Genomic DNA, 23,449 nt, shown 5'->3' with positions numbered 1-23,449 from the left:
TAAGTGTTGATTATGGAAATCACATTAAAAACTGGAATTACATCTCTGGCTCCCACGTAACACTGTCTTTATTAACTTCTGGTCATCTGTACTTAAGGTCATGTGGCCAAACACAAACTTGTTACTCCAAAAACAACCAAAGACAGCATTTCAAACTCTATTTGAGCATAATGCCACTCACTGGCACTCACGTACAATTGGTCTTCAACACATGAAGGATGACAGTGCATAATATATATGGAGGGAAATGACAGGCTAGCTGAATCCTTTACATTGTGGTGCACAAGCATTGTGCCACCTTCCAATTTACTTTTACAGAACTTGAACGGTTTGTAACAATCCTTGTTCCTAAACCACAGAAGACTCTTCCTCAAGAATTTGATGAATGGATGGAATAAGATTGCCAAATTTGATATGGATTTACCACAATCATTCATTGGACCCAAAATAAAATGTCCTCAGAATGAGGCACATTTCTCACTGCTTAAACCTTATTCTGGGTAGGATGACTCATTTTTGTCTACACTATGACACAAATACATGACAGAACTTTCAAACGTATCACATTTGACTGCCTTCATCTGAATTCTATGCTTTTCCAAAATTTGGGGAACTTACATCACTCTATCATCATGATCTGCCTATTTAGAGTTGAAATATATATCATCTTCAGATAATAACAACTTAAGGAGTAATAGCTATTCCTTAAGTTCCTTGTACAAACTGGTTCATTACCCTTTGAAATATTCTGGGGGGCGGGGGGGGGAATCTGTAGAAATACCAAATGGCAACCTATGGAACTGAAATGGTCTCATGTGGTTATTAAGAGTCAAAGATAACTTGAGCTCCTCACTTAGTTCAAGTTGGAGTTTGGCATTTTCAGATCTACTTTTATAAAAAAATCTGGCCTCCTGACAAGATAGTGAGCATCCTTGACATCTGGCAAATTATTGCCTGGTTAAGATCTCATAGGAGAAAGTAAGGACTGCAGATGCTGGAGATCAGAGTCGAGAGTGTGGTGTTGGAAAAGCACAACAGATCAGGCAGCATCCGAAGAGGAGGTGAATCAACATTTCAAGCATAAGCTCTCCTCCTCCCAACCTTATCCCAGTCCTAAGCCTTCAACTTGGCACTGTTCTCTTGACCTGTCCATCATTTTTTTATCTATCCGTTCCACCATCCTCTCTGATCTTTCACCTTTCCCCCACCTTCATCTACCTATCACACTCTCAGCTACCTTCCCCCTAGCTCCACCCCCCCTCCCATTTATCTCTCAGTCCCCTGGCCCACAAGCCTCATTCCTGATGAAGAGTTTATGCCTAAAATGTTGATTCTCCTGCTCCTTGGATGCTGCCTGACCTGCTGTGCTTTTTCAGCGTCCCATTCTCGACTCTTTTTAAGATCTAGTACCTGATTTACAGTTACTTTATAAGCCTGCATACTCTTACACTACCATTTACCTTTGCTGCTACCACTATTGGTATGCACCAATTACTCCGTTCGATGTATGCAGTACTCTCTGTTGGCCGTTTTTTCAGATGTTGCTCTATTTTTCTCCTTACAGCTGGGGAAAGTGCACAGGGTCTGCAGTGAAATGCTCTGGCATTTCTCTGAACCCATACATTAGCATTATAATTATTTTATAGCAGCCTGTTCAGATATGATATGAAACATCTCAAACGCTGGTGGGACCTAAACCTAGACTTTCTGACTCAGAGATCCCATAAGACCCTTGAATACTTTAGTATTATATTCTTGAATCAGATGGTCAGTTTCATTAACCACTCAGAGATCATTGGTGATTATGACACCTTGTGTGATGAGTCTTGTTTCTATGCCCAAAATCTCGCTCCAGTTTAACTCCAGTATTTATGACCGGTTCCTTCTGAGCAAAGCTGGGTTTTAATCCTTCATTACAATAATGACCAATTTTGCCTTTTGTTTTTTTCTTAGTTATAGTTCTCTTTCCCATAATTGGGATTCTCTCTCCTGTATAACTTCTTAATTCTATGTGTGATTTCTCCAACTGAAGCTGACTCAATGTTTGAGTGTTTCAGGAATCACATTGACTGATGCCTCCATGTCAACTTCCATGTCGCCTGTGACTCGATCCAATGTTACCTAGGCTCTGAATTTTCATTGGATATCATTATACATTTTATTGTATGGATCTCAACTGAGCTTTCATCAACTTGCTGCTGCTTCTTCCACCATTTCTCTATGTGTCTTCTTCTAATATACGTTGAAGAGCTGACCCTTTTCTTGAGCTATGGCACTGTATGTTCATACATGGACATTTCAATGTCCAAAGTTGGCCTGAGCATTAACAATTGGACTTAGTAACTATCCTTGTTTGAACCTTTGGCTGACGACTTTTAACAGAGACCTGACAATTGTTAACTATGGCTTCTCTTGAGTCACATTGTGCCATGTCCATGGACAATTCTGTTTGGCACGTTCCACCCTGACCTTAAATTTATCTGGACCATCTCTGACACCTCCCTCCCCTTCCTAGACCTCTCCATCTCCATTAATGATGACCAACTTGACACCGACATTTTTTACAAACCCACGACTCCCACGACTACCTGGATTACACCTCTTCCCAACCTACCTCCTGCAAAAATGCCATCCCATATTCCCAATTCCTCCGCTTCCACCGTATCTGCTCCCAGGAGGACCAGTTCCACCACAGAACACACCAGATGGCCTCCTTCTTTAGAGACCGCAATTTCCCTTCCCACGTGGTTAAAGATGCCCTCCAACGCATCTCGTTCACATCTCACACCTCTGCCCTCAGACCCCACCCCTCCAACCGTAACAAGGACAGAACGCCCCTGGTGCTCACCTTCCACTCTACCAACCTTTGCATCAACCAAATCATCCACCGACATTTCCGCCACCTCCAAACAGACCCCACCACCAGCGATATATTTCCCTCCCCACCCCTTTCCACCTTCCGCAAAGACCGTTCCCTCTGTGACCACCTGGTCAGGTCCTGGCACCTTCCCCTGCCACCGCAGGAACTGTAAAACCTGTGCCCACACCTCCTCCATCACCTCAATCCAAGGCCCTAAAGGAGCCTTCCACATCCATCAAAGTTTTACCTGCACATCCGCTAATATCATTTATTGTATCCATTGCTCCCGATGCGGTCTCCTCTACATCGGGGAGATTGGACGCCTCCTAGCAGAATGCTTTAGGGAACATCTCCGGGACACCCGCACCAATCAACCAAACCGCCCTGTGGCCCAACATTTCAACTCCCCCTCCCACTCAGCTGAGGACATGGAGGTCCTGGGCCTCCTTCACCGCCGCTCCCTCACCACCAGACGCCTGGAGGAAGAACGCCTCATCTTCCACCTCGGAACACTTCAACCCCAGGGCATCAATGTGGACTTCACCAGTTTTCTCATTTCCCCTTCCCCCACCTCACCCCCGTTCCAAACTTCCAGCTCAGTACTGTCCCCATGACCTATCCTACCTGCCTATCTTCTTTTCCACCTATCCACTCCACCCTCCTCTCTGACCTATCAACTTCATCCCACCCCCATCCACCCATTGGACTATTTGCTACCTTCCCCCACCCTCCTCCTTGACCTATCACCTTCATCCCCAACCCCACACACCCATTGTACTCTATGCTACTTTCTCCCCACCCCCACCCTCCTCTCATTTATCTCTCCACCCTTCAGGCACTCTGCCTGTATTCCTGATGAAGGGCTTTTGCCCGAAACATCGATTTTCCTGCTCCTTGGATGCTGCCTGAACTGCTGTGCTTTTCCAGCACCACTCTACTCCAGAATCTGGTTTCCAGCATTTGCAGTCATTGTTTTTACCACGTTATGTTGCAGGCTACTTTTAGCAATGTGCATGACTTACTCCAAATCTCCTCACCTTTTTAAGTTACATAAACTGGCCTGTAAAACTTTCTCTTGAAATGCTGCAAAATTACACTGGATGCACAGCTTCTTTCAAGGCCACAATACACTCTCCAACACTCTCACTGGTAACCGATCCCTTGGCCCAAGACAATAGCCTTGTGCAATTATGAATGGTTTCAGACTGTAGTCCAGTTTAAACGCAATATCTGACAATGGTATTATGTACTGATTTAACAACAATATGGAAATTCTCTGGGCCTGCTTCAGTCTGAAATGTCACCCTTTTCCTTCCACCTACTGCCTGATGAACAGCAGGATTATTGTGAACATCCAGGCTATTATCAGCAGTAAGTTACCCACAAAGGCATTGAAAGAATCTTATTTGTGACCAGAAATCCCTCCCCCCGCCCTGGTTCCAAGTAATACTGATTGATACAGCCCACTCGTGTTGGCTGGAAGCATAATCATTGTGAATTTGATCAACTCGGGCACTTACAGTCCCACCATATTGCCAAATGTAGTCTTTTTGCAAGATAGACTAAAACAATAGGCAGCGTATGTAACATTTACGAAAAAGGTTTATTCGAGTATAAACGTATACAAATTGCTACAAGGCGATACTGTTACATAATGCAAGTTACATCAAAAGCAAAAGAAATAAAATATAAAAAGGCAAATTTGCAGAAGTTAATAATTGCAGGCTGGGCGTGCCTATCTTTTTATACTCTACCATGCACCTGCTTCTGCCTTGGCTCTGTCAGCATCTCAGACTAATTTGGATTCCACCAATATTTATATGCTCAATGACAGCTAATCCTCCTGATATGGTAGGCATGATAATGAAAAACACATAAATAGAAATAATCTAAAGAAAATTTCAAGTCATGGGCCATGAATTAATTTCTTTGACAGCTTGCTACACTGGGGTTATCCTTGGGAAGAAAGATTGTGTGACACTGACATGGAAAAACATAGTCTTTGTGATTTTTTTTTAGAATGGTTGTCTCATATTTTGTATTTGCTGAAAAAGATGAGTAGGAATCCTGGAGTGTTCTAAAGTGAGTAGCTCAGAGGAGCCATTGAGAGATAGGGTGGACTTTCTAGTTGCTTTCAGCTGAAATGTTCACCCGTTTCTCTTTTCATAAAAGCTGCCAGATCTGCTGAGTATATCCAACATTATTTATTATATTTCTTATTTCCAGTATCAGACCTATTTTGGTTCTCAGCCTTACCTGGCTTCATTGAACTTTATAAAGCTACTTGGATGCTACCTGAACTGCTATGCTCTTCCAGCACCACTAATCCTTCATTGAACTTTATGTCAGGTCAGAAGAAATAAATTTGCGGTCAGAATTATTTTTATTATTTTAGACTTGTTGTGACATGTTAAGCTTTTCTAGTTGGGATGAACTACTTTAAGAACTGAGTTAGCCCAGATCAATGCTTTGACTCAACATCACACTCACCTTGCTTGAAGCTGACGAAGTAACAGGCCACAACATATTCAAACATCTCAAGTATTTCATTTTGTTCAGTTGTGCAGCCTATTCAACAGTTTTTAAATATTAAGTCCCATTTTAACTGAAAATTATGCCTCTCTATAAATTCTTGTGTCTTTTTCCCTGAAGGTTAATGGGACAGTATCAAGTTCCAATCCATTGATCTTGAAGAATATAACGGAAGAGACCACCGGAATTTACGTCTGTGATGTTAATATTCCAGGAACTAATCTACATCACAGTTCTTACATTAATGTCACCATCAAAAGTAAGATCAAGGTGTTAAATGTCAGTTTTAGATGAGGAGAAACTTTAAGTGAAGTACCTTATGCAGAGAGCTAAAGAGGATTCATTGCAAAATTAAACTTGGTTCTGTGATGTAGATACGATGACAACACAATTGAGGTCTTGATTTGGAGATGCCAGTGTTGAACTGAAATGAGCAAAGTTAAAAATCACACAACACCAGGTTATAGTCCAACAGGTTTAATTGGAAGCACTAGCTTTTGGAGCACTGCTCCTTCACCTGGTGTTGTGTGATTTTTAACTTTTAACACAATTGAATGTAGTTCAGGCAAGGTCCTATCTATTAGTGCCAGAAGTCCATAAAGAGGTTTAATTCTCAATAAAACTTTTATGGTGTCTTCTCTTGGTCCCACAAGGATCCTCTAATCCACAATCAACCCCTTTGCATTGCCTCCTATCATAACCTCCTCTTCACTTTAACCTGAACCTTCTATGAAGATTCCAGAAGGCTTTGCCAAATTCCACTTTTCCCAAACCTCCAGTCAGCAAGTTGCCCGTGAGATTCAGTTTTCACTGAGAGGACTGAAAAAGCAACAGATTGCCTGTACACATTACCTACCTGATTTCTGAATATTCTGTGTGTCTGTGGAAAATCAAAAATAATGAAACAAATGACACAAAATAATGTTATGGTGAAAATATCATTTTTCCTAAGGGTATTTTAACAAAAGATTTGCCTGACATAAAATTGTATTGGGAATAGGGTAAGGCATTGGGAACAGGGTAAGGCACATGGATCAGAACAGAATGGATGATCCACCCAAGTGACCAGAGTGATAGCAGGAAATACATCCTTCACAACATCAGCTGCCTCATTGCCGTTTAATGCGCTAAAGAGAGTTCATTAACTGGAGCTGAGACCGCCATCAGTCACTCAGAGATCTCCTGGCAAATCTGATTTAGTCAGCAGCTCTGTTATCCCTGCAGTGCCACATCAAGAGGTGTTCATTGCTAGTACTATAAATAGTTCCACCAAAAAGCAGCCAGTGGGTGTTTTGACTTGGGTGGGAAAGGTCGACTTTGAGTATGGGGTGTTGCTGGTTAGAGGGGCTATTGGTCCTCATCCTAAAACAACTTTATTCTTTCTCTGGACTCTGCGTTCAGAAGTGCTGGTGTGAGTGAGCTGGTCAGCAATGACTGGGGCTGGTAGGTGGTCAGCACACATCTAGCCACTGACATGAACAATGGAATCTGACATGTACCAGCCTCTAAGAACCATTATAGCACATCTCCAAATCCTTTAAACTGTATCTCAATGCTACATCTCAGATTGCACTGGCAACTCTCATTGTAATGCTGCAGCAAGGACACTTTGCACTCAGGAACAAACAAAGATCCTGACAACACATTTTGACTTTAGAAGAACAACTGAAGCTTCAAGAACTTCACATTTTTGAGTTGATGTCGCACCAACAACACCTAAGTCAAAACATTGGCCAATTCATGGCAAGTTTTGACGTAAAACCCTGGTTCAATGAAGAGTGCGGGATAGCATGGCAGGAGCAGTCTCAGGCATACCTAAAAATGAGGTGCCAAACTGAAGAAGCTACCAAACTGGACTATTTGCATGCCAAACGGCATAAACAGCAAGTGATAGACAGAGTTAAGCCGACCCACAACCAATGGATCAGATCTTAGCTCTGCAGTCCTTCCACATAAAGTCATGAATGGCGCTGGACAATTAAACAACTCACGGGAGGAGGAGGCTCCATCCTCAATGATGGACAAGCCCAGCACATCTTTACAAAAGATAAGGCTGATGCTTTTGCAACAATCTTAAGTCAAAAGTGCCAAGTGGATGATCCATCTCGGACTCCTCCACTAGTCCACAGCGTCACAGATACTGGTCTCCAGCCAATTTGATTCACTCCACATGATATCAAGAAACAGCTGGAGGCACTGGACACAGCAAAGGCAATGGGCCCGGAAAACATTCCAGCAACAGTACTGAAGACGTGTGCTCCAGAACTTGCCGTTCCCCTAGCCAAGCTCTTCCAGTACAGTTACAACATTGGCAGCTACCCAACAATGTGGAAATTTGCCCAGGTATGTCCTGTACACAAAAAGCAGAACAAATACAGCCAATTACTGCCCAGTCAGTCTACTCTCCACCAAGCAGTAAAGTGATGGAAGGGGTCATCAACAGTGCTATCAAGCAGCACCTGCTCAGCAACTGCCTGCTTAGTGACGCCCAGTTTGGATTTTGCCAGGGTCACTCAGCTCCTGAGCTCATTACAGCCTTGGTTCAAACATGGGCAAGAGAGCTGAATTCCGGAGGTGAGGTGAGAGTGACAGCTCTTGACACCAAGGTCGCATTTGACCAAGTATGGCATCAGGATCCCTGGCAAAACTGGATTCAATGGGTATCGGTGGCAAACACTCTGCTGGTTACAGTCATACCTGGCACAAAGGAAAATGGTTGTGGTTGTGGAGGGTCAGTCATCTCAGCTCCAGGACATTTCTGTAACAGTCCCTCAGGGTAGTGTCCAAGGCCAACAATTTTCAGCTGCTTCATCAATGACCTTTCCCCTGTCATAAGGTCAGAAGTGGGGATGTTCACCGATGATTGCACAGTGTTCAGCACCAATCGTAGTCCATGCTCAAATGCAACAAGATCTGGACAATATCCAGGCTTGGGCCGACAAGTGGCAAGTAACATTCACACCACACAAATGCCAGGCATCACCAATAAGAGGCACTCTAACCACTGCCCCTTGACATTCAGTGGTACTACCATCACTGAATTCCCCAGTGTCAACATCCTTGGGTCTACCATTGACCAGAAACTCAACTGGATTCACCAGATGAACACAGTGGCTACAAGACCAGGTCAGAGACTGTGCTGAGTAACTCACCTCCTGACACCCCAAAGTCTATCCACTATCAACAAAGCTCAAGTCAGGAGTGTAATGGAATACTCCTCACTTGCCTGGATGGGTGCATCTCCAACAACACTCAAGAAGCTTGATACCATCCAGGACCAAGCAATCCGCTTGATTGGCTCCACCTACAAGTTCCCTTCCAAGCCACACACCGCCATGACTTGGAAATATACTGCCGTTCCTTCACACTCATTGGGTCAAAATCCTGGAATTCCCTCCCTACCAGCATTGTGGGTCAACCCACACCAAGTGGACTGCAGTGATTCAAGAAGGCAGCTCACCATCGCCTTCTCAAGGGCAAATAGGGATGGGCTATCAATACTGGCCAGCTAGCAATGCTCAAGTCCCACAAATGAATTTTAAAAAGTACTGGATGTGATTTCACCAAAACAAACTTAGTTTAAAGGCTTACGGAACAGGTCTTTGTCTCCATAACCATTAAATAATTCAGAAAGACATTTCTAAATGAACCCAAACAATATACTGCTAACACATTGTTAGAAAACAGATGCTGGTTTACAACAACTGTTACTGGTCAGCGACATCTTCAGGTTCTTGACTCTAAGGCAATTATTGCAACCGTCATCAGGTCTAGTCAATGCAATGTCTCTAGTCTCACCCACCAAGACAGCGTTCAGCATTTCTTGATAAAGGCAAGCTATGCTTTCTAGAGGAGGACATTTGTCCAGGGAGAGTTAAAGTGAAACACAATGCTGCACTGCTACACATGAAGAAGAGGGAATGAAAAATAAAGCAAGGACATCAGCGAAATCAAAGAGGTAGCTGGAATATCACTGCTTACAGATGCCAGACAGTGCATGTGCTTAACATGACACATCCCATGGATGGTATCGATAGAGCTGAAGCCTTTACATCCATCCAAGTGATATACCCAAAAAGAAATGGACAACTTGCATGAAATGGCAAGATAAAAACTGGTGTAAGTCTGAATATCATCTCTCTACACATCTGTTCATCATGTACTTCGATAAACCTGCACAATGCAGTACAATTCACATATGATAACCTTGCTGCATACAATGGTACTGGCATCTCTTGCATTAGCATTGTTTATCTTCAAAGTTAATATGGCTCCTCAAGACAAATCGTTGAACTCTTTCATGTAGTGTAGCAGTTGGTCCAGCCATTACTGGTCCACATGCATGCATAGATTTCAACATTTCTATGATCAATGAGGTCGTAAACTCAATAGCTAAAGATTCCAAACTTTAATAACAGATTTCTATGTCAATATAAATAATTGAGACACCCTCTCATTTTACACAAGATGCATTCTGAATTGCGACGCAAGATTGCTGCTGACATTTTCCATTTCCAAGGACATAATTGCATTCTGCAGACTGATTAGTTCACCTGATTCCCTTTTGTATAACGAATTAAAAATATAGCTGGTGCATTGGTTGTTGATACACTGACTGCCATATTGAGTATGTTCAATGGATCTGATAATGGTCCATCCTCTCGTCACTACCATCAGTTGAATGATTTCACAGAATGCATCGTTCGTACAGTAAAATTCCTGAACATTAAATGTAACATGATTTTCTTAGATTCTCAATTAGTTGTGTTAAATTTACATACTAGTCCTCATTTTCAATTGGATTGAGTCACTATGGTATGTTCAGTCAATCAGTTTTAGTTACATAATATAAGAGTAACATTCTATAAGCACAGAACTCTGACTATGTATACATCTGTGATCTTACAGCAACACAAGTAATTAGTGTTGTTAATGAACTTCAAGATATCTGTCTCTTCAAAAACTGAGATCACATGCTGGCAGTGATGTTCAACCAAAGGCATCAGACCTTATCAAGTCGAGGAGCACACTCAAAGGGTTAGATGGTCTACTTCTTCTCCTAATTCAGTTATATGTTAGTATGCTTGTATGACACATCCCTTTTTTAACACACTGTGAGCAGGTATGTGAGTGGGGAACAGAGTGAGAGGTCTTGGGGTGTGAATGTATCGGGGTGTGCGTTACATGGAAAACCTCAGGGCAGATAGTGAGGTCAGGCTGGTAGGTATTTGGGGAAAGACGTTGTTGCACTGGGGGCAGTTGAGCAAGTCCTGAGGCATGGGTGGGTGGGTTGGCCACTCATCATTGTTGTTAGTCACTGATTGATGCCAGAAATAAACATTAGGACAATACTATAGTAAATATTACCAGGTAAGTGTCATGCATTAGGGGCCAAGTCTCTGAAGCTTATGTCAGTACTGTAGATGTTTTCAGATTTACCTGGGCAATAGAAAATGCCAATTGCAAAATTAAATTACTGCAAGTGTACAGGGGCAGGACTTCTGAGAGGTCACAGAGTGCAGCAAAAGCAAAAGTCTCATTAGTTGCTCTCAGTATTAGAAGATCTAGCCTAATGGTTCAGGTTTATTAATTTTTGTTAGAATTTTTGCTAAATCTGGCAGCTTGTCCTTGGGGGCTGATGGTTCGAATCTTCAATGGATGCAGTTCTCTTTTTGTTCTCCAAGTAATTCATTCATTCATTCAAACTCCTCATCAGAAGGATACTTTTTTGAGCTTTACTTTTTGTCAGGTTTATCACAGGTCACTCGAAAGTCAGATTGTACTGGATAACATTTTCAGACTTGAGGCTTTTTCCCAGAATACCTATTACACAAAACATTATAATTACTTTCATAAGAGAATAAGATCAGTCAAGGTGAAGGAAAGGTCTTTCAAACCCAATAGCATTCACCTCTCCAATATTAAATCTCACCCAGCCTAGCAACCAAATGCATTTTATTGTGTTGAAATATATTGAACTCTACTGATTTACAGGCATTTCTAACATTTAGAATCCTTTGAGGAAAGAACATTCTTTAAGAATCTAATTTAAAATTATGTTCTGCTCATTTAAATTGATGTTCATGAAGCCTCCCTTCACCTCCTCTGTCTGATTTAGGTTTTATATATTGTAGGTTCTCCTTGAGATCCCTTTATGAGAAACAAAACCAGAATAAAAGCAGTAATGCTTTGAAATCTCAATCAAGTTATCATTAACCTTTTTCTCTCTATAGTTAAAATGTTCCTCATGGGCTTACGTAGGGTCATCTCCTTTATCCATTGAATCAATCATCGTTTCACTTGTGTGCCGTCTCTTTTAAAATGTCGCAATTATGTTTGGATGTAGTGGAGATTTGGAAATTAGTAGAAATTTATGTTTTGTTTTCCCTATCCCTGAGAATTTGAATGTACATTTTTGATTGTCAAGTGCAGAGTTTAGTTATACAGGCTGACAAGAAACTGGACTAGGATGTGACCGACTCAAGGTTATGCTATCCCTTGAATCTAATTCTCCAATATGTATTCTCCCTGTGACATTCCAAATTGAGATCTATCAGAACCAATAAATTATAAAGCTGCAGGGTCAACTTAAGCTCCACTGGTCTGACCAGAGATCTACATCATAGAGTAGAAACTAATCATTTGCTGTCAGCAATATGCCTGCCCAATATTTGGTATCATAGAAATTTGAACATATTAATTAGGTGCAGGTGTGTACCATTTGACCTCTCAAATCTGCTTTGCTTTTCAGCAAGATCATGACTGATCTTCTTATTCGACATTCCTGCCTGTAACTGATAACCTTCCACTTTCTTACTTGTCAAGAATGTATCTACCTCTGACTTAAAAATATTCACAGACTCTTCTTCCCCTGCATTTTGTGGAAGACCAATTTACAGACTGATGACCCTTTGTGAGAACACATTTTCCTGATCTCTGTCTTAAATTGTTAACCTCTCATTTTAAACACCGATCCCTCGTTCTAGGTTCTCCTATAATGGGAAACATCCCTTCCGCATTCCCCCAATCAAGATTTTTCAGATTCCATTTTATGTTTCAGTTATATTGCCTTTTACTCTTTGAAATTCAAGAGGATACAAGCTTAGCCTGCCCAACATTTCTACATAAGACAATCTGCCTATTCCAGGTATTATTACAGTAAATTTTCTCTGAAACACTTCGAATGCTTTTGCATCCTTCCTTAAAAAAGGAAACTAATACTGTACACCGTACTCCAGAGATCACCAGCGTTCTGTATAATCAAAGCATAACCTTCCTATTTTTGGTGTTCAATTGCAATAATCAATAACATTCCACTAGCTTTCCTAATTACTTGCTGCATCTACATACTAATGTTTTATGATTCATATGCTGAAACAGCCAAACCACACTGCTTGTTACAGATCTGCAACCTTTCACTTAGATAATGTCTTTTTAATTATTCTTCCTTCCAATATGGACATCTTCCAACACGATACTCCATTTTCCAGATCTTAGTTTTTTCACTTAGCCTATGTCTTGTAGCTTTCTCTTCAAATTACTTTTCTGTCTTTGTGCCATCAGAAAATTTAGTAACCAAAACTTTCATCCATCTAAATATCCAGGTAAATTGTAAACAGTTGAGGCCCCTGCACTGATTCCACACTCATTTCATCTTGCAAGCCAGAAAATGAAACAATTATGTCACTCTTTGTTTCACATTAGCTAGCCAATCTTCCATCCATGCCAATATGTAACTCCTATAATAGTCTTTTTATTTTCTACAATAACCTTTGTTGTGACACCTTATCAATTGCCTCCTGGAGAGTTAAGTTCATTACATTTACCAGTCACCCTTTATCCACAGTACATGTTACTTCTTTAAAGAACTCTAGTAATTGAATTAAACATGTTTCCCATCATGCTGTCTCTGCTAATGACCTTGAATGTCCTATCACATCATATTCTAACATCTGCATGATAAGTGTTAGGCTAACTTGTCTTTAACTTGCTGTTTTCTGTCTCCCTCTCTTTTTGATTAAAGGAGATAAGTATGAGGTAGTTCAACATAATAGGAGGTGAGTACAATGCTGATTGGTTTGCACTGCTGCAGAAGATTAATCCCAACTGTTCCACCTTGCCTTAAACTCTACAACTGCTGATGACTGCTGAACACAACTGCTTGGTGACTGCCAACCTTCATATTTAGGTAACTTTGGGTATGTTTCATGTGGGATGCACTGGTCTTCCATTTATCAGTGCTCCTGGAAATTCTATCAGGTGAATGTTAGATATCAGGGAGGTGGCTAAGATTTCCCCTCTCAACCTACATTTCAACTGGTGGTGGCCTGTCTTTTCAGGTGTAAAATGGATGATTGTGTGTTGAACTAGTTTAATGTTTAACCAGTTCACTTCTGTCCTTCAGAGAAAGGGACCTGTCTCGCACTTTAGGAAGGATGTGAAAGAATTAGAAAGGGAGCAGTAAAGATTTAGAAAGATGGTTCCAGGAATGTGGCATTTCAATTAGCATGAGGTATTTTAGAAATTGAGGCTGTTTTCCATTTAAAAAAGAGTAAAATGAGAAAGACTGTGTACTATTGCTACTACTGTTACTGCTGTTCCTCCTGGTTGTGCTGGTGCTGGGCCCTATCTGTTGATTTTGTCTGTGGCGTTGACTTTGGTGCTACTCCCTAGGCTCTGCCCGGAGCCATACCTGTGGAATGGTGTGACTGCTGCTGATATTGTTACAGTTGGTGCTGGTGCCGAGGCCTAGTATTGTAGTATACAAACTTGAAACAAAATCTCCGTCCATCAGAAACTCCCTGACAGTACACTGGCTATGATCAGCTAGCTCAGAGTCAGTCCCTAAACTGAGGAGATTATGAACCCCTTATTTATATTGATCAGCCAAGGCTTTTCTGATTGGTGTAATGGTCAGAATTAATCTTCAGCAACAGTGCAAACCAAACAGCATTGTACTGACCTCCTACTACATTGAACTACCTCAAACATAGTCAAGAATCTGATGGTCAGTGGGATTCACCTGATTCCAATCACTATAACTGAGTTTTCCTTTAGCTTCATTTTATCTTCTATGCCCTTTTTAGTGGCTCATTGGATTCTTTCAGAGGCAATCATATTGTGAAGAATAAAAGTAATGCATGGATCAGACCTGAATGAGATTAGAATTCCCAATAATCACCTTTCAGATTTTTAAAAGTTCCTTTTTTACTTCTGTACATTTCAAATTGAAATTTGAATTTAAATTCACAAATGGCTGTGAAAGAATTTGTCCTCCTTCTCTGGGGCAGTTTTTTTCAGTCACATGTGGAATGAATTGCCCGAGATACAAATACAGTTACAATATTTAAAAGAGATTTGGACAGGTCCAAAAACAGGAAAGGTTAAGAGGGATGAGAGCCAAATGCAGGCAAATGGGATTACCTTAGATGAAGAAACTTGAACATGGATGAGTTGCACCGAAGGGTCTGTTGCCATGTTGTATGACTGTATGAATCTATGAATCTCCGAGAGGATATTTGATTGAGTTATTCAATATCCCGAGGGCTCTGGATAGTGTAGATAGAATAGAACTGTTTCTTTCAGTGCGGTGAGTTGTAAACCAAAGGGCAACAATTATCAGAAGGCAGTAATTCAAGGTGAAAGAACCAAAGGCAAATCATTTTTGCTCAGTCTGTGGTTCATATACTGGATGTATTGTCCTGGAGTGTGATGGTGGAAGATTCAATGTGGCCTTTGAAAGGGAATTGGATGATCATCTGAGAAGGAAAAATAAGCAGGGTTACATGGGATGGGCAGGGGAGGTGAATAGAATGAGCGAAGTTTCTCTTGTACAGAGACAACATGAATAAAAAGGGCTGAATATCTTCCTTTTGTGCTGTCACAGTTCTACGATTCTATACTCTTCTAGAAGTAATAGGATAAAAACTAATTCAGAGTGTAGCACAGAGGAATAAACCATAGATCAGGTTTACTTAAAATAAAAACAGTACGCCTGATGAAAAACTGAGCAACAAATTATCATAATTAATAAAGTGTATTTGTTCATTTTGAACACAGAAAATGTTCAATGACTAATCTGATTCTTTACCGGCCTCTTTAATAATATTTGACCTGTATGCTAACAACATTGGTTTATAAAGCTTATGATATCAGTTTCGATGGGAGTTCCTATCTTTTTCTTGATGGCCTGATAAGAACTAATGTACTAGAAATACAGCCACTAGATATACACATGGTATGTTTGTTCATTCATCCTCAGCATTTATGTGCATCCTTCCCAAAGGCAGGCCCTTGATTCATTATCTGCGTTGAGCTTCTTACTGAGCAGTTTTCTTGGCAGTTTGTATCAGTGGTGGTTTGTCATTGTCTTCCACTCTCAGGGGCAGTGCAAAGAGGAAGCTCTCCAGTCAATCTCAGCTCAAACATAAATTGAACGGGTGGTGTTGATATTAATCCAAATCATATGCTAACCATCCAACTTAACTGGTCCATCAAACACACAGTCCCTTTTGAAATTTGTCGCAAAATCAAGGGAAATCAAAAGTAAAGCTATTAAAATAAATTAAAGCTGCCAATCACGCATTATTTATACAGGAATACAGCAGGTAAATGGGTTAAAGAGACTGAATGCCTTTCCTGGCTGAGACTATTGCTACATTACTCTAATCCTCTGTTGCATATAGTTAAAAACACAGAGGCAGAATTTTGAAAGGTTGGGTACAGGTCGTAGAAATGTGATTGTAATTGTCTCTGCCGTTAATCCACCATACTGTTGGTTGTAAGTCAATGATTTGGTCAAGTGAACTATTTCTCCATAGTCTTTTTCAATCAAAATAAAAATTATGGTGATTAGTGGAAAGAAGTCAAGTGGAAACTTCAGGTAACCAAGAAAGTCTACCATTCCACAGACTACTCGGCTTCAATTGTTTCTAACAAAATACATATACTTGTATTAGTTACTCAAGTTAAATTTGCTTTTGCCTTAATATGTCAATCACTGTACAAAATTGTAATGAAAACTATCTGAAAGTATTCTGTTGCTTTGGAATTAACCAGTATTGAAATATGAAGTTGCATTCAAGCTAAGATATTGGAAAATGAAGCTCCAAGCTAGGCTGGGTAATTTTTTCAAGTAAATCTAGTTTAATCCTCAAATTGGTGAAATAAACATTGAAAATAAAACATAGCATGGACAAAATAATGCATTTCATCTCACCACCAGCTGCTGCAAGAAATTCTATTTATGAAAGAATATGTTTAGTTGTTTATGAAGATTGTCTATAAGGCTGTCACTTTCTGGTGTTCATAAAGATTGTGTCTTCTATTTTCTGTAATTTTTAATACTGTGGATTGAAATAAGAAGGAACTGGGATTTACACGGGTGTATGCTACTTTGAAAGCAAGGAATTTGATACCAAAAATGAACCCTGTTTATACAGCTGTCGGTTCCAGCAACGTCCAGACGAACTGGAGCTGAGGGGTTGTTTATAAGTGAAGCTGATTGGTTTGTGGACTTGGGGACCAGTCATTAATGACAACGGTCCTCTGGCTGTCAACTGCCATGTGATTGGTTGTCAGGTGGCTGAACAGCTTGGGCTGGGAATAAGACAGAGAGAAACTATTTGAACTAGAAGAGAACCCTGCAGATCCACTGCAGCCAAAAACTCTTTTTTTCAGTTGTCTGCAGTAAACTCTTGTAAACCTAAAAAAAAATGGATCTATACTTCCTACAGCAGTTAATGCAAACTCTGATCTTGAATTGGATAAGTCAAAGTTTTCCACATGAACCAACCGCTTTGTGCCTCTTGTAAACCTTGTAAAAGAACGATGAGGGAAACTTTGGATCACAAGAACCAACCTGACAGATCATGTGAATAAAGATGGGCTAACTGTGTTTCCAGTTGCCCTTCCACCATGTGATTTTTTTTTTGCCTGTGTGTGTGTGTGTGTGTGTCTCAGTCAGTTAAGGGTTTAGAGTTTTAATTTCTGAGTGCCCTTAATTTAGTTTAATTGTTTACCTCTAGATAGAATTGAATGGCCTCTAACAAATACTGATTTCTTGTTAAGTACAGAAACCTGGTCCGTGATTTCTGTCAACTAGGGTATAAAAATTAGGTAGTTTGGAGGTTTTGCATGTTTCTTTTAAAACTTTGACTTTTGTAACAACTCTAAGAATAATGGGAATTGATTGCCAGTGCATTACCCCATTCAGGTGTAACATGTAATGGAATTCCCATGAACTATTTAATCACAATACAATGGTTCACTGTTCACCTTGGGCATGCTATCCTAGATTTCCTAGAACTTACATATATGTTTTGTTTCATAGGCAGTGTGAGCTTCCATATGCAAGTGAAGATTTGTAATTGACACAAGAAAAAAAAGGAGCTGAAATAAGTTCAAACTGTGGCACAAGTGCTTGTAACTATTTCCTATATGATTTTAAGAGGAACTGCTTTAATTTAATGATTTAGGTTATTTGTTCTTTTGTGAGATCTATATGAAGCATCTACACAGCTCTCTGTGTTGCTTCTAAATTAATCACAAGACAGCAGAAGAAGATATAAATCTCATTTTTCCATTTTTACCCTCTGAAAGTAAATGTTTTTATCTGTTCATGTATTTATTAAAATAAGTTATAACAATTCAACAGCTGGAGTGATTTAATCACTCTGCACCTAGTCAAAGTTTTGACAGCATTTCAGTAGAACAATACAAAAACATGGTTGGGGCCTATTTTTCTGATTCCTCCTCCATTTCTATATAACATAAAGCCACCTATTCCATCACCTGTTATGTGTTCTGTAGCTTATTCAAAAGGTTGCACAAAGATCCTTTTAGGGTGAAATATCCCAAACACTCAAGTAATTAATCAGTGAGCTACTATCCCCACAGGCTTCAGAACAAATTTCGCAACAACTTCATTCTTAAGGATCACTGATGAATCTGTTGGTGTCAGTACACTATTGCAGGCTTTTGCATTGGTTTTCACTTATTAAACTGAAGGTAGACTCCTCAATGAATCCTGGTCATCTTAATTTCATAAATATAGTTAATTCTAGATTTATTTTAAATTGTGCTTCCTGCTATGTAGCTCCCTACTCTACTATACATATCACTAATTAATACATGAAAATATCTTTTTTAGGCAATGAATCCTATACCAGAAGTGGGTCAACTACTATGATGCAGCTATCAATTGCCACTGGTTCAGCCACCATCTCAGAAAACTCTCCCAGCACTGTACTATTGACTAATGCTGGATTGTCCACCACCATTCAATCTTCTCAAACATCAGCTGCATTTGGATCATCTACTAGCGTTGCCATTGCATCATCCAGCAGCCATGGACCATCAACCACAATTGGGTTATCCACTAGTGAGAAACAGTTTACCACCATTCAGTCATCAATTAGCTTTGGATTAACCAACGGTACTGAATCATCTCTGGAAAATACCGAACTACCATTCAATGGCACCACATTATACTCAACAGCGAATTATGGCAATGAGACAACCCTCATTAACATGGATGACAAAGGTAAATATTACTTTATAAATGTGGGTAAAGATTTTTTTGACTTTGTGAATTTAACATATAAATGTTCCATGCAAAAAATGGATGATTTACCTGTGGTACTTTATAGCTGTGCAAAGGATCAACCAGCCAGCTCGAAATGGTGAGCAACAAAGATAGTGACCATCCATGTTGGTAGTTAACTTTTATACTCAGCATTTAAGTTCAATCCTGTGTTTGGAGGGACATTTTTTACGACTTAAGAAGTCAACTTGTGCAGTGACATCTATGGTCGTAAAACAAGAAGGTACAGTCACATTATCCTTTGGTTAACAAATTCAGACCAGTGATTTTTGGTGAAACATAGACTTTCTTTAGGTGGAGCATCCTTCAATAAAAGAACACAATTGTTTATTGTCCACGTATTCAAATCTAGTAACTCAATGAAGGTGAAATCAGCCTGAGAAAAGCAGAGATAACTTTATTTTGTACAGTTTATGATTTGCATCTGCTAGGGAAATAAAACATATTTTAAAGTGTTAAGCCAAACAGAAATATTTAACACTCATTCCTTGATGATATATATCTGACATATCTTGATACTGATAAATTATTTCCACATGGCAGATACTTTCACCTTTTCGTACTATTTAAATTATCCCATAATGCTCATTGACCTAGAGTCAGTGGAAAACAGGAGTTTCCTACTGAGCAAGAAGGATCATTTTAACTGTGCATATTTTTCAATTAATATAGGTATATTAATTATATCAAGTGCATGAAGACCCATTTATGTATCAGATACAAATTCCTAATCTTTTTCCTTATTTTATTCACTCATGGGACATGGGGAGAAATTGGACTTTGCCAGTAGTATTAAATGAGTGATTGTCCACAAGCAGATATTTGAACAATCTGCCCAATTTCCTTTAGTTTCAACCTCAATGAAAAGCAATCTCCACTGAGAAATAAAAAGATTGCTTTATGTGTCACCAAAGACAACTTTCATTGGAGATTCATGATTGCCTGTTGTCCCCAACACTGGAGATCAACTTCACTTCAATTCTCAGTTGCTTGTGATTATTAATTTTAAGCCTAGTTTCACTTATCACCCATTATTGCCTATGTTTGATAATGCTGAGGAACAGTGTTAATGCTGATTTTCTGCCATGGTGTCAATATTTGTTGCTCATCTCCAATTGCCCTTGAGAGGTGATGTTGAGCTATTATCTTGAACCACGGGTGTTCCTGTTATAGAGGTACCCCTGCAGTGAAATTTACACAAATCGACCAAAAGAAATTTCTTGGAGATTATGAGTAATCCTAACAGTCTTGTATTTATGGCCTATCTGTACTGACCCTGACAAGTTGGTAGGTCTTTTTTTTGAAATACTGCAATTTGTTTGTCGGAATGTCTAAAATGCACTCTAGTCATGTGAATATCTAGTTTGGGAGCACAAATTTATGAAATTCACCCTATCGATACATGGAAAAAGAAAGCTATATAAACCTAAGTTGGAATAATATATTTTCCCCTAAACCCATAACTTCTCTATTCTTTCTAGTTCCTAAAACATGTTGTTCCTAAATGTCCACCTGGTTCACCCAATTACCTACATGTGACACAGAAATTTAGCACTGTTAGGGTTTATTATGGAGAAATAGCTCTTTAAGTCTCCCTATTATCCATTCATATTTACAATTGTTTCCAACACTCCATGAAGCTTTATTCAGCATTTCAGAATAAAAAGTAAGCGCTATTTTAAAATTATCAATATGTTATTGTATCTTTTGCAGACACTGAAGGCACTGTGTCAGTGGCAGTGGTGATAATGGTAATTCTGATCTTGGTGATCTGTACTGCTATATTACCTTATCTCATCAAATACTGGCAAGTCAGGAAAAAAATGTATGTATTATTTTGTTAACTTTCATATTGATGCTATTTTCAGTTTGATCAAAATGCTTACAAATTGTTTTCAACAACCACCATAGTACACATGTTATAAATCTGAAATGAAAGCAGAAAATCTGGAAACAGCAATGAAACATGCTAACATTTCAGACTTCATGCTTTTTCATGAGAACCTCTGAGCTATGTATGATGGGTTTCTCATAGATATTCCACGTAAAGTCAACTTCAAGACCAGGCAAGTTGGGGAAGGGAACTGTCAGGTTTGGATGGAACATGTGAAAGTAAGGGTTGTTAGGAACCAGGCCAGACCCTTTCAAAACATTTCAAGAAGGTAGCCCAGACCCTAGCTTTTGTAGATGTTTGAAGCAGGTGTAGAATGGTTATTCCAGGAGCGATGCAGCTGGTCAAACCCCTCAGTTTTAAACAAAATAGAATTTATTTACGGACTACTGACTGAAACACAAACAAAAGAGAACTAAATTTAGAATAACGTAACCTATCTGAAAACTCAGTCGACTCTATCGCAACTTAATGATGCTGTCCCAAATACTTGCAATATCCCCATAAACAGCCCTTTGGCAAAAGAAGGTAAAGCCAAACACAAGTTCTTTCAGGAGTTATTTCAGAAAGAGAGGACCAGCATGAAGCTGTTTCTTTGATCAGCAGCCTCAAGCAGACTGTTTGCTAAATCCAAACCAGAAATAAAATCCTGAACTGGGAGAACAGGCCATTCCCCTTTCATTGTACAAGTGTTTGAAAGAAATAAGCTTAAAGGCCTTTTCAAGTAGATATATCAAGACATATCGGAACCTCTGCCTTTATGACCCCTCTGAAAATAAAAACCAAGGACAATAAAACCTTGTCAAAGGAGCAGCATTTGCACAAGGTGGGCTAGGGTTAGGAGTAAAATTAATTCAATCCTTCAGCATGAGACAAGAATGGGAAGTAGACCAAAATGTCCATTTCTGTACAAAAAGATGAAATCATGGAGGAAACTGAGGTAGAAATAGAAAATGTGTGGTAAGTAACACAGATTTAGAAACATGGACCAGTTTCCTTGAGATTTCACACAGATTAATTTAACAGCTCAAATTACAATTTTCAGTTATGGATAATTGTGTGTGCATCTTCTATCTAGTTTGATTCTGCTGGATTGCATATTATAGTTGATCAGGTGGTTTCATCATGGTCCTTGCCTCATTAGCATATCCAGCTTTTAAAACAGTACAGCTCTTAAAACAATAATACATCTGAGATTTTCCAAGATAAAATTATATACAGTAAGAGTGAAAGCAAGTTTATAATCAGATAGTCACAAAATTATTTAGTCCTTCCAAATAATAGTCTTTCTGAATTGTGTAATGGTGTAGCCTTCCAGTGTGATGTAAATTTCACTTTTGGGTATTCTGAACCCAATGTTCTAGAAACTTGAATGTCGTTAGTATGTTAATTGTAATCCTGGTAGTCTTTCATGCATTCTTTGATCAAGCTTATTTTTGAGTGTGTTTTGTGCATAATTGGATTTTCGGTTTGGCTTCTTTTCCTCCTCAATTTTTCTCCATGCAATCTAGTGATTTTATAGGATTTAGGCACACTGCACTCTTTGGATATTTCTCGAGGTAACCGTCTTCACTGGGTAGAATACATGATTGTGATTTTTGTCCTACGCACTCTTTAGGCAGTTCCACAACTGCACTTCCGTTATGCATTATCTTCATTCTCCCTTATTTTTAAAAAAAGTCTTTACAGTAGCAAGTAGAACCTCTTGGGCATAGATAGTGTGGGTAGATTGCTTTTCTAAATCTCGGTTTTGCTTTGAGACTGGAATACACCCCAGGAACAGGAGATGAAAACCTTCTCCAGTGCATGCTGGCCTGGGAATCATATGAAATTCAGAACAAAATATTTGGAGCAAAAAAAAAAATCAGTTTATGTTATGAATAAATAACATTGTGGTTTTGATTCCTAACAGGAATGGGCCGCCTCCATTTAAACCTCCTCCTCCACCAATAAAGTACACAGCTATTCAGGTATCTCCACAGGGTGAAGTCAACTAATGAAGATGGTGTTGATACTTGGATTGACAGCAGCATATAGTTTTACATTGTAGTTTTTAATGTGCAATATATGTGATCAATTTTATGCTTTTAGAACAACAAGTACATATTATTAATATTCAGTGATTCAATTAATGCATTTACATTCTAAAACATCTGTACAGACTTACACAATTTTTATTACATATTAAAGTTTACTGTCAACTTCTTTTTCTGAATTCAATGGAGATTATTAATTTTTGTGTAGTAGGAAAAAATTTTTATAAACAAATTAACTTTTACTCTACACTTGCTTCTTCAATATACATTAATCAATTTTATTCTTTCGGGCATTAAAGTCTTTCATGCCAGTATTGCATACTTCAGATGCAAAATTGCAAAACAAAATGAGAGAATGAAATCTCAAATTTGCCAGTCTTACATAACCCAAAACCAAAGCCTAAACTCGGAATGAAAATCATCTTGTGCTGTGCTTTATAAGACACTTCTATTGCCGCACCATAAAATGAACATTTGAATGGTGTTATGGCAATAGTTTCAAGGATCGAGTGTCTTGGAGTCACGAC

The 23,449-nt window shown here is 39.3% G+C and overlaps 1 protein-coding gene across 1 annotated transcript in view; it reads left to right on the top strand.

Annotated features, from left to right (window-relative positions):
• LOC140481034 (T-cell surface protein tactile-like) overlaps positions 1-23,075 on the top strand; it is a 110,316-nt gene extending 87,241 nt beyond the window's left edge. The window contains exons 9-12 of the mRNA XM_072576631.1: positions 5,513-5,651; positions 18,543-18,935; positions 20,709-20,820; positions 22,799-23,075. Of these exons, the coding sequence (XP_072432732.1) occupies positions 5,513-5,651; positions 18,543-18,935; positions 20,709-20,820; positions 22,799-22,883 (729 nt within the window). The 3' untranslated portion in view covers positions 22,884-23,075. The remainder of the gene's footprint in view (positions 1-5,512; positions 5,652-18,542; positions 18,936-20,708; positions 20,821-22,798) is intronic.
• The last annotated feature ends 374 nt before the right edge of the window (positions 23,076-23,449 follow it).

This window comes from Chiloscyllium punctatum, chromosome 9, assembly GCF_047496795.1.
Source record: "Chiloscyllium punctatum isolate Juve2018m chromosome 9, sChiPun1.3, whole genome shotgun sequence".
Taxonomy (NCBI): domain Eukaryota; kingdom Metazoa; phylum Chordata; class Chondrichthyes; order Orectolobiformes; family Hemiscylliidae; genus Chiloscyllium; species Chiloscyllium punctatum.
This window is presented reverse-complemented; position numbering and strand designations above follow the sequence as displayed.